The 17,152-nt window shown below is 41.9% G+C and overlaps 1 protein-coding gene across 2 annotated transcripts; it reads right to left on the bottom strand.

Annotated features, from left to right (window-relative positions):
- Window positions 1-645: 645 nt before the first annotated feature.
- Window positions 646-11,199, bottom strand: LOC135615409 (increased DNA methylation 1-like). Of its 2 annotated transcripts, XM_065113860.1 has the most exons (9): window positions 7,414-11,199; window positions 5,906-6,029; window positions 5,197-5,282; window positions 3,732-3,973; window positions 3,354-3,440; window positions 2,493-2,592; window positions 1,521-1,713; window positions 874-952; window positions 646-785 (listed from the first exon to the last, which is right to left on the bottom strand). In XM_065113860.1, coding segments are annotated over exons 1-9 (4,566 nt in total). In that variant the 5' UTR covers window positions 11,068-11,199; the 3' UTR covers window positions 646-784. The 2 variants fall into 2 exon arrangements, with proteins under 2 accessions (XP_064969932.1, XP_064969931.1); XM_065113859.1 differs by having other exon boundaries at window positions 736-952.
- Between the last annotated feature and the right edge of the window lie 5,953 nt (window positions 11,200-17,152).

Raw genomic sequence — 17,152 nt, 5'->3', positions numbered from 1 at the left:
GGGTCATTTATATCAATCAAGTTTGAGGTGGAAATGGTTGAGAGATGAGTTTAAGGTAGTCAAAATTCACTTATCATGGGCATATTTATGTGATGTGGTCACATTAGCACATAACTTACCAATCAACTTACTTGGGATCACTGGATATGGGATTCTCAAGTAATTAAGTCTAATCTCAATTATTAGTGCGTTTATGTGGTCAACCCTAAATCTTTGCTGATGATAATTTGCACTTAGTTGTGACCAAAGATATCAATCATCTGTGGTTTCATATCATGCAACCGACATCCACAGTACCCCTAAGGCTTGCATTGAATACACACCTGTTTTGAACATGAGCAGCCTTCAATTGGTTCACTCATGTATTGCAGCTTCTCCAAAGAAGATCCCTGTTATCTCAGCTATATTCTGGTCATGCACATTAGTTTCATGTATGCTGGTATATAATTCCAGCAGGAAACTCTCAAGATATCTCCATCTTCTTAACTGAAAACTTGCCAAGGAAACTACCACACTATATTTTATGATTCAATTACCACATTCTTGATCCATGCATTTCTTTTCTGCAACAATAATGCCTATGCATAAAGTATGTCATGGCAATATAACCAGCTCAAGTTTAAAGGGCTCCATTCTTAGGGACAAACCACTAAGTGCACTGGAGGTGATTACTGGTGTCAAGGCAAAATCATCAGAACCAATGTACTCGGGGAAGCATCCTGTGGAAACTGGCCGACCGAACTACTGTCGAAGCTTCAGCTTGTTTAACACTTTAAACTCCACATCTACAATCACAAATGCTTCGAATCAAGTGTTTTTAGCTTCATACATATTCAAATTCTATACCATGCTTTGTTGTGGCATCTGCATTACCATTCCTGGCTGTTTCCGTCCTTCATCATTCCCTGCATGCCGCTAGAACTCGGCCTGGTTGGGACTTCATCATTGGTAGCTGGAAGAGATAAAAGAGTCAGAATCAGAATATATTACAGAAGAGTCTTAGAAACTCAACTTTGTTGGAGAATTTTAAATTCGACCTGTAGATTCTTTCATTTCTAGGATTACCTTGTCGGTTATGTTTAGCAGTCATGAAATGAGTTTTACAAGGTTATATATTTCTAAAATGAACAGTTAGCATTTCTTCTAATGGAACAATCATGTTTGCTTTCGGTTTAGATGTATCATGAGCACTTAGAGTGCAGGTTTTCATCACAAGTGCCAAAATTTTGAGATTGATCTTTGCTTGAATAAAATTCATGTTTTGGTCCTGTGGTAGCCTATGTGAAGTTTTTGGACATTAGAACGTAAAGTCGTAAACCATTTGCTAATAGTTATTATTATGTATGAGACAGGGCCAACATGGCCACAGCAATATAACTTGCCAGTTCAATCACTTGGGAAACACATTCCACAAGATTTGAACCTGAAAGCTGATGGCAGAAAGACAGCAACTGACCAATGAATAACTAGAAACAGGAGAAAAAATAATGTCAAAACACAGATCAAGCGGGGAAAAGGACCTGATGTTTTAGTTGTTGCATCATATAAGCTCTTTTTCAGCAACACAGTCCCTGGAAATGACATGAGATCGATGTTTTGTAGCCATTTCTCAGTATCTTCAAGTTGCTTGAACCCAAAAACTGTTGTCCAGGTTTCAACTAAAGTAGGAATTGCGGATAAAACCAGCATTTCAACCTTCAAAGATTTCAACATCTGTCTCGAAGAAAGTCGAGAGTTAAAAAATTGCATAAAAATCAACTAAAACCAAGCAGAAGAAATAAAAACCAAAATAGAAACTATTTAAATAGTATAACATTAAGCCAAAGAAAAGATCAGAATTACAGAAGAACAAGAATGTAACTGATTCATATGTGCAGGTAGTATGCATATGGTTCATTTTAGTAGTGCTGCTTACAAGTTTCACAGAAACAGACCCTTGTGCAGCTTATGTTAGTTCTGAGTCTTCTGACCACATTGGCTGACCTATCATTTTGCTAATTAAAGACGAGCAAACGTGTACCAGGAAAATTTTAATAGAGAATTTGGAGAACTTTTCATTTGTGCTACTAGAGGGATAAAAAAAAATCCATGAAGAAAATCTAGCACTCTTTTCCATGCACAATGCAGAACATTATGAAAAGCATGTGAACAAGGTACCAAAAGAGAAACTAAACAAAGCATAGCTAAGCCATGGAGAAAAGCAACCCTGTAGACCTTAGGAAGAAAGCCTAAAGACTCTTGGTACCAAACCTTAAAAATAAGTTACGGAATTGTTCTAGGACATAGTCTTTGAACACAAGCCAATCCAGAAAGAGTCACGTACCACAGATATGAATGTGCCTCATAGAGGCATTGAACAGTCCTCAAGCAAAAACCACAGCAGATAATTATGAAAAATGATACAAACCGGTATGCTCTCTCTTTTAGTATTATCAATATGCACTAGTTCAGATCTAAATAATTTAGATCAATTTAGATATAAAAATGAATACCTCTTCAATTGCTGCCAAAAGGCGCCTGCACATTCCTCGGCGACGATGCTCAGATCGAGTTGCTATAAGAGGCATTTCTGCGACCTTAACACTGTGAATCCTACAGAGAGTAATAGGTTTCTTTTAATTCTTCGTATTTAGAAATCTTCAGCAATAAAATATGTAACATCTAATATTTATGAGTAGAAAATATCCAGTTCCATGACTGTAAAATTTGTAATTGATCAACGAGTCTTTTCTTCAGTCTATGAGTCTATCATTTAGGAGCTTAGAATTATTCTATAGCAATACTTTTCACTAGGTCCCTCATGACATTAAATTGCTGAAAAGATTTTACCAGAAGCATTCTTATTGCTGCAAATCCTAGCTACAAGTCTTTTGCTAATATGGGTATCCCATGTATGAGCATGTGTCTCCACATTGCCTAAATCTTCAACGTTTTCACTTTGTCCTCTATTTGTTGAATTCCAATGTCCCAAACAATAATTGATTTCTATGTAATTGTTTGGTAAACCTAGATTTACCTGATAGAAACAGCCTACTTTCTCATCTGCATTTGGCTGCTACAAAGCTGCTCTGCATAGTTGACATTGATCAAACTTTCTAAGTCTGTTTATTAAATTTTGTGTAGAGAACTTCAATTCTCTTACTTCAATAATTCTAAGATATTTTCTTTGTTAACAGGAAATTTAGTCTGTAAACAAGAGAACTAAACGTAAACTATCAGAGAACTCTACCATCAAAACTAACATTCATCAAAAGTCATCTCACATAAGAGATAACTTAATTTCCTGCACAAGTATTAATTAAGAAAGATAAAATTTGGTTACAAGGATGATAAAATTTTGTTGTCAGAAGTACCTGATGGATGCTACAGAGATAAGCTCATCATTCTTTTCCAACACTGCAGTGTAGAACCCTTTATAGTTCAAGCGTGGAAGTTTAGACCTGAAATGCATGTTTCCAACAAAAATGTTCCACTTTAAAAGTACATTAAATATGAAAACCAAAAAAGAAAAAACTATGCAAATCTCCACTTAAAATTTGTTGGACAGTGTTGCTTGCTACCATTACAGAGCAGGAATAAGAATATCTTGGAACTGCTACAATGTAGTTTTTTTGGTATAAATTTGACAAACAGCTAACATTTTACAACAAAACCACAAAATACAATTAGTGGCTCAAGCATTCTGCCATGAAAAATTCAACTCAAAATATATGAACTGATGAGAACCTTACCCCCAGTTGTACAAGATATGTGGAATCATGTCTATTCCTGTTTTTAGATCTACCATGGGTAGAAAGCATTCCTCCATAATACTCAAGGCAATAGCCAACTTCATGTTGCATTCTGCCACTACAGCAATTTCTTCTGCAGACTGGAGTTTTTTATCACCATGATTGCATCTAAGAACTGTTGATGAGAATCCATCACCAACACAGTTCATGACACCCACAAGAGAACGTAAACCTAGGTAAACCTGTGGGAATGAGAAAAATGAAATGATGTTTTAATTAGAAAGAAAAGAAATCATAGATTAAAATATTATTAATATGAATAATATGCCAGAAACAAAGGGGGCATAAAAGAGCCAGTAGTATGGAGTAATCTGAGAAAAACAATATCAAAACTATCTCATGATGCACATGAATTCTTGTGATATATTATCCAACTCTACCTAAGAGGAAAGAATACATCAGCAGTTTTCTCCTTTATAAGAGAGAGACCAACGACATGCGCAGCAAGGATGGCTCTAAACCATGCACTATTAGGTCCAGTAGAGGGTCAATCTACAAGCCACCAAAACATGCAGTCATATCAATATTAGTGTCAGCTTTGCCTACCTTGAAATTATGGTCACCTGTTGTTCCTATCATTAACTCCACCTAATAATCTGAGTTTCCAAGAAGAAGTCAATGTCTGGTCAAAAAACTTTTAATCTTTCATGAGAGCTTCAAGAAGGGAAAACTAAAAGGAAAATGTTGAAGGGACCTCTATGGTTCGGCTCCCAATAGGGCAACCCAAGATCATCTGGTCACAATATTCAGGGTTGTCTTCTTCCAAATGGCGGTATCCAACCTCTCCTCAAAGAATGTATCTAGTAGAAGTAGAAATTCATAATATTAACCAAGATTTAAAATCTCTATTGGTACCCATACCAGTAGATGTCCAGACTGGTAAAATGCCAGCACCATACAGTATACTGAGTGTCAGTATGAGTTAGCACCAGTTGGTACCAGGTGGACTACTATAAGCAGCATGATAGAGTCCTAACCACCTTGAAAGACAGTGAGGGTGAGACAATAATGGGGAGGATGGAGTGGCAGCCGAAGAGAGTGGCCGGAGAAGGAGCCATGATGGAGGGTGTAGGAACGAAGCGGAACGGGCAGCGATGGAGGGCAGAGGGGAAAGGAAGGAAGACTGGTGATGAGGGCAATCACTGAGAGCAAAGGAGCAGCTACGACAGCCAATGGTTGACGATGGCAGGAAGCTACGGCGACAAAGGATAACTACTGCAAATAGACAATTTGCTTATGTGCATAACTATTTGAATCTACATCAACCCTTCTTTTTTTTTAGCTTCATAAATTACCACTTTTACAATCATAGATTTTGTCTACAAAATAAATAAGCTTTGATGAATTCCTTGACAGATTATGCCAGATGGATTAGACACATCATTATATTTGAAATGGAACATACCTCTTGGCAGTCAACTCCACAAAACCAAGTTCTAGATGCCACTTCGTCATAACGTGTGACCTTCTCTTTTATGCATTTCTCATGGTCTGTAATGGTAGTGAACATTTAGTGGGGAGCAAAGCATATATAAACTAGCAAATATAAACAAACATGAGTTTAAAGCATTGCTTCTGGAAGTTCTTACAAGATACATTTTATAAAATTTCAGCAATGATGATGCAAAAATAATAATTCTGATGCAATTTATACATACTGGTGGTATGTCTTGCAATTTATACAACAATCATTGGCGTCCTCGACATTGTATTTTTGTCCTGGTCCTAATCTAGCAATTATGTTGGAATAGCAATATAAAAATGAGCTATTATGCTTCCCAAAGAATTAATCAAATTTAATAAACAAGAAAAGTGAACTAATAAGAACTATAGGTAAACTTCAATACGTGAGGATGGAAAAATAAAAAATAAAAGCAACAAGTTGATAGCAAAAACATGTGAATTATATTTATGATCAATTGCATCATTAGCTTACTGCCATAACAAAAGCATTTTTAATTTAATAACTAGATAGTGCTCTTTGCACATCAAAACTCTAACTAGGAAGTCAATGATCTATGATAAAACAAAATATTTATGATAATTCAGTGGAGGATAAAGTAAATTAGTACAGAAAATAAAAGGAGCACTTAAATGAAAATGAGAAGCATTACATCGATGTTGACATTGTGAGCATTCTAAAGTGGCCATGGCACTTGGTGCCTCCATTATGTTAACTACAACCCCACATACATCACAAATGCAATTAGGACAATACCATCTATCTTCTGGAAGTTCCTGCATGAAAATAAAAGGTTGTGAAGAAAGATAAACATTTACAGACAAACATGATAAAAGAATATATTTCAGGAAAAGGTTAAAGTAGTTTAATTAATATATTAAGATTGTGTTGGATGATTAACTAGAATGATGTGAACACAAAAGTTACTTAGGAAAGAAGAAAATGATAACAATCTATGGAGGATATTAACAGGCACTAAGGTTTTCAATGATGTTAGAACCAGGACACCTAGTCGTTTAGATCCTAGTGTCTAGACTAACCCAATGTAAATGTTAGTATAAGCTTTACGGTTTTCTTTTCATGTTGTTATGATATGAATATATAATTTCCTCAATGCTTTTGGAGTCTAGTTTTCTATCTTAAGCTGAAGATAAATTGGGAAAAGATGACAATGCATAATTTGCCCCAGGAGCCAAAAGTTATGTAAGATTTTTTACAACAATTAATAACTTATGCATCTCATGCTCTAGTATAATTTTTTTTGTTTTTCTAATACTTTCTAGTTCCTTATTTATGATTTTTATTTTTGTTCTCATTTTTAATTTATTTTCTGGACCAATTGTTAAGAAATTAAAGTATATTTTGGAAGATCACAAATAAATATTTTTACTTTTTAAATAAGATTAGATATAATTATAAAGATAAGAAATTCTTAGTTTAAAAAATTAAAATATATTTTGAAATATTTCAAATTGATGTCTTATCTCTTAAATAAGATTAGATAGAGTTGTAGAGATTAGGGACTCTTGTATTTCATATCTATAAATAGGTGACATCTAGATGTGTAGATCAATCCAAGTCTTAGTATTCAAGTCAATAGGGATGAAATCTAAGTGTCATTCAAGATCTGTAAGTGTTTTTCTTTTTACCTTGATTTCTTCTTTTTTTATTTGGTTTGATCTTGGACTAGTAGTACCTTTTTACTACTATTTGAGAAAGGGTTGCACATGCATGTGATCCCTCCTTTTTTCACACCAATTCCAGTCCTGCTTACCTAATCGGACTAAATCTTATTAAACCACAACCAATCAATTTGATCTGATTTTGACTTTATGAACTATAGTCCCAACTCCATAAGCATAATGTTCAAATCAACAATCATTTATTTACTTATTTGTTTGATGCTAAAACATGCATGACATAAACAATCTGAATATTCAAAAAGCTGAAATTTTCTAAATCTATAACCAAATTGAAAAATTAACAAGATCTAAGATATGTAATTAATGACTTATCAAGCATAAAAACCTTGAAAAGCATCAACAAACAGAATAAGCATACTTGACTGCTTATATGTCGAATCTATATATGCAGAACAGATACATATACCAGATAAAACAGTAAATATGCAAAACAAAAATGGACTAGTGTAGGACAAACCTTTGAAAGTAAGCATGCTTGATGATAAGAAGAGGGACAGTTATCACAGCATATTAATTCACCGCCATCGCCACAGTGTCCACAGGTGTCATCATTTTGTTCAGTCTCCTCATCATCCATCACAGGAATAGCATCTTTCCTTGTTTTGTACTCGAGAGACCAAGCTTGAAGTTGACAGAGAACGTATGACTTACCAGAGCGAAGGAAAAGATTCAAACAGGGTTTTTGGAGCATGTCACCTGCATGAAGCTTAAACTCGGATATTGAAAAGAACTTCTTGCAGCACCTACAAAGAATTCCATTCTTAGTGACCCGTCCATCCTTTACCACCGTGCTATCCTTTAGTTCACAATACTGGAATGTATTACGCACAGATATGACCCCCATTTCAATCAACCTACACAACACTGTTCTTCGTCCTATGGAGCGCTTGACATTGCTTATCTTTCCACCTTTTCCTGCATTGTTCTGAAATAATTTGTGATCTCCATTTTGACTTCTCAGCGTTTCAGATGCATCCAATGACCCCACTTTTGAAATGATCTCTCTACTAGCAGACCTGCATCCTTTTCGTTTGACAATAGTAGCAATAAAAAGATCATCATCATTGGCGTGACCCTTACTCTGCTGCTTCTGCTTATTTTCCTTAAATATTTCTGGCCTCTTTACTTTGCTAACTTCGAGGTTGTTCCCAGAAAATGGAAGCTTGCCATCAGGCAGAATCACAGAAGTATGTAAGCAGCTTTCACGATGGGGCTCTTGGGAAATGCTAATGTTATACAACATACTATTCGATTCTGTAAAATCAAGAAGCTGCTCCTGTACATTTTTCTTTTCAGATGAGTTCCTAGGGTGGGAGGATCTGCAACAGGTAGATTTCTGTGAGTTCATTCCAAGGTGATTGCTATCACCTTCAGACAACCTAAGCTCAAGCACATCGTTTTGATTTAGTTTCATCAATGTATCTCCTCCATCCCCCAAATCCATTATAGGCCAACCCCTCTCATCCTTGTTATACCTCCTCCTTGCTCTTACTCCCAGTTTTGCAGTATTCTTATGTATCATCCTAGAACTAGTTTTGACTGTTGGAGAAGCATACTTCTTTCCAATTTCTGAAACATTGCAACTCTTCTTTTCAAGACTTGACTCTTTTAAGCAGCCTGAATTGGACTCTGATATCTCATCTCCATCAAATCCGACAACCTCTCCGTAGTTTTGACTGGGTGGATTTGCTATAGCAGTTTGGCCACCCATTTTGGCTTCTTTGGTCTTTGATATATTCTTTTTATTTTGTGCCTTTGTGACTAAGGGAGTCTCAAATGCTTGCTTAGTTTCACATTTTGAAGCTCTGGAAATTCTCTGTTTTTTCCTTTTATGCTGAACTATCTCATTTTCAGTGCTCCTCGTTGCCAGCTCTTTAGTCGCCCCAAGGCCATCTTGGTTCACTGGATTTAGAACTCCCTGATAGACCGGAAAGCCCACATTATATAACATATTATTGTTAGTGCCAACGACAAAAACTCCTGTCACTAGGTTTGCTTGATATACCAAAGGTTGCACTTGTTGATGGATATTTGTGCTGCCATTGGCATTAGTGGTAACCAAGTGAGCTAATAGTGGTTCCCTCTGGTTATCATCCATTGTAAAAAACAAAGTTCCCCCTGGAGGATAAAGCAATACATTACGTTGCTCGTTCATTTGATGTTGAGATGACTGATTTGCTGTGGATAAGTTACCATAGCTACCAGAGGTTCTCTTTCGTTCGTCTATCACTTCATTCTCATGTGCAACTGGATATTCCATGGAACTTTCAACTCTATGACCTCCTTTAGAGCAACTTGATCTGTGCTGTTCAGTGACTTCCTTTGCATTAAAATCCTGTGTGTCCACACGACCAAGTTGTGCCTTCTTAGAGAGGCTGTCTGTATCTTGATGTGATCTCTTTTCTTTAGGATGAACTACTGTCTGTTTGTTAGGACTATCAGCACTAAGGATTTTATTCAAGAACAGTTTCTCATTTTTCTGGCTTGCAGCTTCTGTCGGGAGTCTTAGTGAACTAGATAAGCACGAATCTTTCTGGATCACTTTGGGAATGCCAGATGATAGGTTTAATTTATGCAACATACATGATGCTTTGGAATCCCTGCCAAGCAAATCCCTAGCATCATGACATCCTTTCCATTTTTGTCCATCGAGGCTTCGAATGCTTCTACTTTCTGCACTTGCCTTAAAGAAATGTTCTTGGCGTACCCTGTGACGGTTACGCTTGTCTCTTAAATCAGGAGCAGGACAACCTAGCGCAGAACTCTTGCCATCAGACACAATATCTGAAAGAAGACTCCGCTCTGAACTGCATAGTGAACGTGAATTATGCTGAACCCCATTGACATCACTCCTCAGTAAGCCCAAACTTTCAGTTCCTCCGAGAACAGTTGTCATACTATTTACTGCTTTTACTGCAGTTCCCTTTCGCAGGGCACTGATCTTTTTATTGATGCACACAACAGCCACGAATGGATCAAGAAGAACCCAACGCTGCAGAAGAGACAGGGAGTTTTCAGGGTGCCGAATTTCCATTTTGATGAACTCCAGGACATCTGCTAAGTCTCCAGAAAATGCATTGATATCAGTCCATACTCTTCCACTTTCTTCCTCTCTTATATTTGAAGTATTTGCAGATAACTCGACACCACATGATATCCAAGCTCTACTAAGTGAATATAGTTGAGCTCCTTCTGCTGGGGGATAATAAATTAAATCAAATTTGCGTCCATCTTTCCTTGAATGAATACAAATCTTCCAGCCAGCATCCATCAAGAGGTGATGGGCATGTGAACGAAGACTGGTGGACAGATCTGTCGGCAAGGCCCTGTTTCCTCCAACATCGACTGTCTTCGAATTCGGGGTATTCAACAATGTCTTTTTTATGTTCATGTACGTCAGTGGCAGAGGCAACTCTTTGGTAGTGACAGGTGTGACAGGCATCAACTTTGTAGGAGCATGATCTTCTTGAGGACAAGGAGAGCTGTTTAAATTAGCATTTGTATTTCCATTATGCTTCTGTGTACTTTGTCTTTCATCACTGAGGTCACAGAAAACATCCACAGAATCAAACACATAGTAGCTAGATTTGATACTCTGATCGAAAGATTCAACAATGTGGCATGGTTTTATTTGACAAACACTATTATATCTTTGAGCACTATCCTTGAAGCTTAAATGCTGGCTAAATGAAAGATTCATCTGCTTCAAATTTATTTTATGGACATCTGATTTAGCCCAATACGAGAAACTGCTCTTCGGACATTCTTGTCCATGCTCAAGATTCATCTTTTCATGCTTGAAAGCATTTTCAGTTGACTCTTCAAGAGATAAACTCGCTGAGATGCCACTTTCATAGCTGGTGTTAACAAGCACTTTACTCAGGGAATCCTCACTTAGTCTAAAATCCCCAGTATCGAATGCATCATTGGTTTTGCTGACACCATTCTCGTCAAACTCCAAGAAAATCTCAGCAAATATCTGATTTTCCGGAATGGAATCCTCAAACTCATCACCCGCCAAACTCATGATTTTTTTGCCAAAATGCAATTTCAACATCTGTTCCTCCTTGGATACAAGTGATTTATTCACATTTGATGCTGGCATTGTCATTGACAATACTTGTCCACAATAGAAATGATTGTATATGTCAACGAAAAACCTAAACTTTTGTGATCAAGTTACCTTAATCACTAATCCAAAATACTTCATCTAATCGACATCACCAGGGAAAGATTTCTTTCACTTTTCCTGAGAATTACAGATTCGACAAGAAAAATTACACAAAGAAAACCAACCAAACCCCAATAATTAGTATCAACACAGCTATATACTCTATATATGCATGATAACATTTAAATAAACCCATCTATATAGAACTGGAAACAACAAGCAAAACATCTACAGAAACTTGCCATTACAGACCACAAATGGTTGGAGTAAACCTTGCATTTGCCTCCCCACAGGAAAAAAGGAAATGTTCTTGCAGAAATGGAAAAGAAAAAGAAGACATTTTAGATTCAAGTCTGAAAGAAAAACGAAAGGGAAATCTTTCATAAATCCCAAATTCTAGCACATAATCTCGATTCTCAACCTAAAAAAAGGCCCCTCGCATGATCATCACCAAATGCAAACCAAATCATCATCGCTCTATAGCACAACCGCATTACGACATCTTCGTAACTCATAAGATCCCAATCACCACATTGTTACAAAGAAACCCTATCAAGCATGCAGAAAAACCCAATCTCTGCTCCAAGCAGTCGAACAGAAACTACAGGAAACGCACCAAAACCCCTCACCCAAAGCAAGGAAACCATCTCAAGAGTAACGAGGAGGGCCAAAGCAGGAAGAAAACTCAACCTTAGGGAATCGATCGCTCCACTCAGCATCAACAAGCTACGATTCAACCCACCAAAAGGCCATCACAGGAGAGTAATCCGGGGATGTCCGACCAAAGACGTGTCCTGCAATGGGGGCAAAGATCAGGAAGACATTGTGAAAGCATTTCACCGTTCCCGAGAGAGAGTGCGAGGGAGAGTCTCTCTCCCAGACCCTCCCCCCCCCTCTCTCTCTCTGCTTCGTCTTTGGCGCGTCTTGGCGTTTCATGTCGGATATATTATGAGGAAAAGAGCGAGGCGGTGTCCGCACGTTGGAGAGGCAACTAAAGAAACCGTGGCGTTTCTTTCCACTTCTGGACATGCGGGTCCACGTGGACCGGTTTCGTATCTATTTTTGGCGTACTCTACGCCAAGTGCCCACTTCCTAGTATCTTGAGTAGCTCCTTTTGTTGGCTTTGTCGAGTCTACGAAGCGGAGACTTCGAAGTAAGGTATGTTATATTGCAGTGTACCGTCCATATCAGGTGGTACGTATCGATCCGATAAGTTATTAATATGCAGATCATTCGGTATCGTTACAGTGCTACAGTATTTTACTGTAGCATTGTAACAGTACTATAGTACTATACTATAACACTGCTGATGCGGGGGGCATCTGTTTAAGCCGTGGCCTCGGGATCGTCGCGGCTCGGTTCGAGGGTCCAGATGTCGGGGGTCTCGGGCAGCGTCCCTCGGGGTCTCCCGAAGGCCGAGCACGGTGGTTCAAGTCGGTAGGTCGGGTCGGCAGGTCGGGTCGGGAGAAAGCTTCGCCGCAGCGCCGGGAAGAGTGGTTCGGGTCGGCGGGTCGGTTTGGCAGGTCGGGTCGGGAGAAAGCTCCGCCGCAGTGCCGGGAAGAGGCGACACCATCTCGGACCTGCACACAGGTCAGGCCGGGAGCTCGGCCCGACCCCTCCGACGATCAAGTTAGCGATGTGGAGAGAGTTTTGGAGGAAGAGATGCCTCCAAGTGCATTGTGCTTGTGTTCCCCCCCTTGTTCGTTTAGAACTCTGGGGTATTTATAGATGAGTTTGATGTTACCTGATGTGGCTGCTTGCAGGGGCAGGACAGTACCTCTCGTGGCGTCTGACATTGCCACTGGGGTTGCGTGGAGAACCGGGCTACCGTAGGGTATGGGCATGCCTCGGTCGACGTGCTCCTTTGCCTCGGTCGAGCGCACGGAGTCAAATGCTGAGGTTGTTGGCTGAGAGCTAGTGACGTTGGCGCACATCAAGTCGGCATTAATGCTTGCTTCCTCGGGCAGTGCGTCCACCTAGCGTGGCTGACGTCGTGGCGCGTCACATCGCCATTTTTACCCTTATCATATTCCCACCCCCCCCCCCCGAAAGGAGCTATGCGTCTGTTGTCACGCAAGGGGAGTCCGATGCATGGCTTCTATCTTCAGGTGGGCTGGCCGTGCGGACACAGTTTCGGGGAGAATGGAGCCGAGGGGCCGAGGAGCACGACGCAGGCAGGCTAGCCGCGCAGGTGTGTCCTGGGTGGCGTAAAGCCGAAGAGCCGAGGAGCACGACGCATGCGGGCTGACCGCGCAGGTGTGGCCCGGGTGGCGTTAAGCCGAAGAGCCGAGGAGCACGATGCAGGCGGGCTGGCCGCGCAGGCATGGTCTCGGGTGGCGTAACGCCGAAGAGTCGAGGAGCACGATGCAGGCGGGCTGGCCGCGCAGGCGTGGTCTCGGTCTCGATCAATGTGTAACCGAGGAGCACAACTCAGTCGGGAAGCCGAGCAGAGATCGTGGTCTCGGACGTCATGCGACCGAGGAGCACGATGTAGGCGGGCAGGCCGCGCAGGCGTGGTCTCGGGCAAGGTGTAGCCGAGGAGCACGACGCAGGCAGGCTGTCACGACCTTAGCTGGAATTGCCTAAGGCGGGAGGCACCCTTGCGGCCAAAGACGCGAACTTAGCTTGCATTGCCTAAGTCGCGAGTCACCCTTGTGGCAAAGACGCGAACTTAGCTTGCGTTGCCTAAGTCACGCTTCGCCCTTGCGATCTTGCTCCGCAAGGATCAGCCCACTTTGTAACCTCTCGCAGGTCCCGAAGGACCTGTAAAAGAGAAAGAAGTTAGTTCGAAAGAACAAGCAACGGACAAGTCCCGAAGTCTCGCGAAAAGGGAAGCTTTACAAGCAATTCGACGAACACCTTGTGTGCACAAGAGAAAAGAGGGAGAGGGAGAAAAACAAGGCTTTCAAGGATGAACGAACAGCTGCAAGCCCACAAACAACCGCTCACCTGGTCCCAGGCGCAAAACCAAGTTCCCGTAAAGGTCACGTGCGAACTTGCGAAAGAGTGTTCAACGCCCGGTATATAACCGAAGCCCCATCCAGCCCTGTGCCACCCGGGGGGTTCCTGGGGTCTGAGATGGCTGACATTTTGGTGAGCAGAGGCAGCTCTCCGCTCGCCTCCCGCGACACGCGAAAACGGAGCTGTTTTGGGCTGTTTTGGGGCTGTTTTGCTCGGTTCGGTGAGCGGTCGCTTTGCAACGCTGCAGCTTGTTCGAACTTACATATTTACAAGAAAAATGACCCAAAACCTTGAGAAAACATGCTGTTAAGCAGCTGTACATGCAGGTGTGAGCGACGAACGGTTCGTTGAACGGAGTTGTTGCGGGTGCGCGACGACCGTTCGTGACATTCTCCCCCACTTAAACTGTCGACGCCCTCGTCGACACTTGTTGGTAGTTGTTGATGACTTCTTCTTCATGTCGCAGGGCGTCTTTAGGCTCCCAACTAGCTTCAGTTCGGGGAAGCTTTCGCCACTTCACTAAGTACTCTGTCTGCTCCGCTACGTTGGGTAGCTTTATCTTGCGATCCGCCAGAATGGTTTCCACTCGCTTCTCGTAGGAGGCTGTGATAGGAGGTAGCCGAGTTGGAACACTTCGGGAAGCATCTTGTGGATCCGAATGGTAGGCTTTTAGGTTGCTAGCGTGAAGAACGTTGTGAATTTTGAACCACGCCGGCAGCTGCAACTTGTAAGAAACATTGCCTACCCTGCTGATAATTGGGAAGGGCCCTTCATAGTTACGCACCAATCCTTTGTGGACTTTGTTCCTAAAGAATTGGAGTGATGCTGGTTGGAGCTTTACCAACACCAAATCGCCAACTTTGAACTCTTGGGGTCGCCTTCCCAAGTCTGCCCACTTCTTCATCCGTTTTGCCGCCTTCTCCAAGTAAGCCCGCGCAATCTCTGCATTTCGATGCCACTCCTTTGCAAAATGATAGGCTGATGGACTACTCCCAGTATACCCAATCGCCATAGTGTGCGGAGTCGACGGTTGTTGTCCTGTGATAATTTCGAAGGGGCTCTTGTTGGATGCAGAGCTCCGCTGCAAGTTGTAGGAGAATTGGGCGATGTCCAACAGCTTCACCCAATCTCGTTGATTGGCACTCATGTAGTGCCCAAGATACTGCTCCAAGAGCGAATTTATTCTTTTAGTCTGGCCGTCCGTCTGGGGGTGGAGGCTTATAGAGAAGTATAACTTTGACCCCAACAATTTGAATAGCTCGGTCCAGAATCGTCCCAAGAACCGAGCGTCGCGATCACTAATGATATTGTGTGGGACTCCCCAATACTTCACTACATCCCTCATCATCAGCCTGGCCGCCTCTTCAGCTAAACAGTGTAGGGGAGCAGCAATGAAAGTTGCATACTTCGAAAACCGATCGACCACCACGAGTATCGATCCGAGTCCCCCTACAGGTGGCAAGCTTGATATGAAGTCTAAGGAAATGCTCTCCCATGGCCTTTCTGGTACGGGCAGCGGCTCCAAAAGTCCCACCGGCTTCCGCTACTCCACCTTGTCTTGTTGGCAAGTAAGGCATGTTCGAACATACTCCTCCACATCCATCCCCATTTTTGGCTAGTAGAAGGCCCTCTCCACGAGAGCCAATGTTCTGTGAATGCCGGGGTGTCCAGCCCAAAGGGAATCGTGACACTCTTTTAAGAGTTCACGCCTTAAATTGTCCACTCGGGGAACATAAACTCTATTCCCTTTTGTGTAAACAAGTCCCTCCTGGACCCAAAATCGCCGTGCCTTGCCTTCTTTGATGAGCTGCATCAGGATAACTGCCTGGGGATCACTATACAGTCCATTCTTGATTCGGGAAAGGAAGTTGGAGTGCAACTGACTTGCTTGGCCTCTGCCCTCCAGTTGTGCAGCATTCACGCATTCCACTTTCCGACTCAGCGCATCGGCCACGACATTCGCCTTCCCAGGCTTGTATTCCATTGCCATATCAAATTCAGCCAGGAAGTCCTGCCACCGTGCCTGCTTTGGGGAGAGCTTCTTCTGAGTTTGGAAATAGCTCAGGGCGATGTTGTCTGTCCTCAGCACAAATCGCGACCCGAGGAGGTAGTGTCGCCAAACTCGTAGGCAGTGGATCACCGCTGTCATCTCCTTCTCGTGCACTGGATACTGCCTCTCGGTCTCGTTGAGTTTGCGGCTCTCGTAGGCCACCGGATGACCTTCTTGCATGAGTACTCCACCAATAGCAAAGTCCGAAGCATCTGTATGGACTTCAAAGGGCTCTCCATAGTTTGGCAATTTGAGCACTGGTTCTTCCAGAACAGCAGCCTTCAGATCTTGGAATGCTATCTCACATTTGTCAGACCACTTCCAAGGCTACTCCTTCTTCAGCAACTCCATCAGTGGGGTTGCCCGCTTCGAATATCCCGCAATGAAGCGTTGATAGTAGTTGACGAAACCAAGGAAGGATCTCAACTCTGGCACCTTCTTTGGAGTTTGCCATTCCGCAACTGCTTGCACCTTCGACTTATCCATCTGAATGGAACCATCACCGATTCGATGCCCCAAGAATAGGATCTCCGTTTGGGCAAAGTAGCATTTCTCCCTTTTCACGAACAAAGTGTTCTCCCTGAGAACCTTGAAAATCGTCCGAAGGTGCTTGACGTGCTCCTCGAGCGTTTGGCTGTAGACGATGATATCGTCTAAATAGACGACCACGAACTTATCCAAATACTCCTTGAATAGCTGGTTCATGAGAGTACAATATATGATCGGAGCGTTGGTTAAGCCGAAAGGCATCACTAAGAACTCAAACGCTCCATATTTGGTCACACAAGTAGTCTTTGCTTCGTCGCCTTCAGCAATGCACACCTGCCAATACCCCGACCGAAGGTCGAGTTTTGAGAAATACTTTGTCTTGCCCAATTGATTGAACAAGTCCGCAATGAGCGGGATGGGATACTTGTTCTTCATTGTTACTTTGTTGAGGGCTCGGTAGTCGACGCATAATCGGAGGCTCCCATCTTGTTTCTTCTGGAAGAGAACTGGAGCTCCGAAAGGTGC

Source organism: Musa acuminata, chromosome BXJ2-6 (genome assembly GCF_036884655.1).
Source record: "Musa acuminata AAA Group cultivar baxijiao chromosome BXJ2-6, Cavendish_Baxijiao_AAA, whole genome shotgun sequence".
Classification (NCBI taxonomy): domain Eukaryota; kingdom Viridiplantae; phylum Streptophyta; class Magnoliopsida; order Zingiberales; family Musaceae; genus Musa; species Musa acuminata.
The sequence above is the reverse complement of the archived record's forward strand: the minus strand, read 5'-3'. Positions and strand labels throughout refer to the sequence as shown.

Coding starts and splice junctions, on each gene's coding strand:
- LOC135615409 (XM_065113859.1), bottom strand. CDS start 11,067: ATGACAATGCCAGCATCAAATGTGAATAAATCACTTGTATCCAAGGAG. Junction 6,030..7,413: donor AAGCATGCTTACTTTCAAAG/GTTTGTCCTACA, acceptor ATTTTCATGCAG/GAACTTCCAGAAGATAGATG. Junction 3,974..5,196: donor GTGGAGTTGACTGCCAAGAG/GTATGTTCCATT, acceptor TCATTCCCACAG/GTTTACCTAGGTTTACGTTC.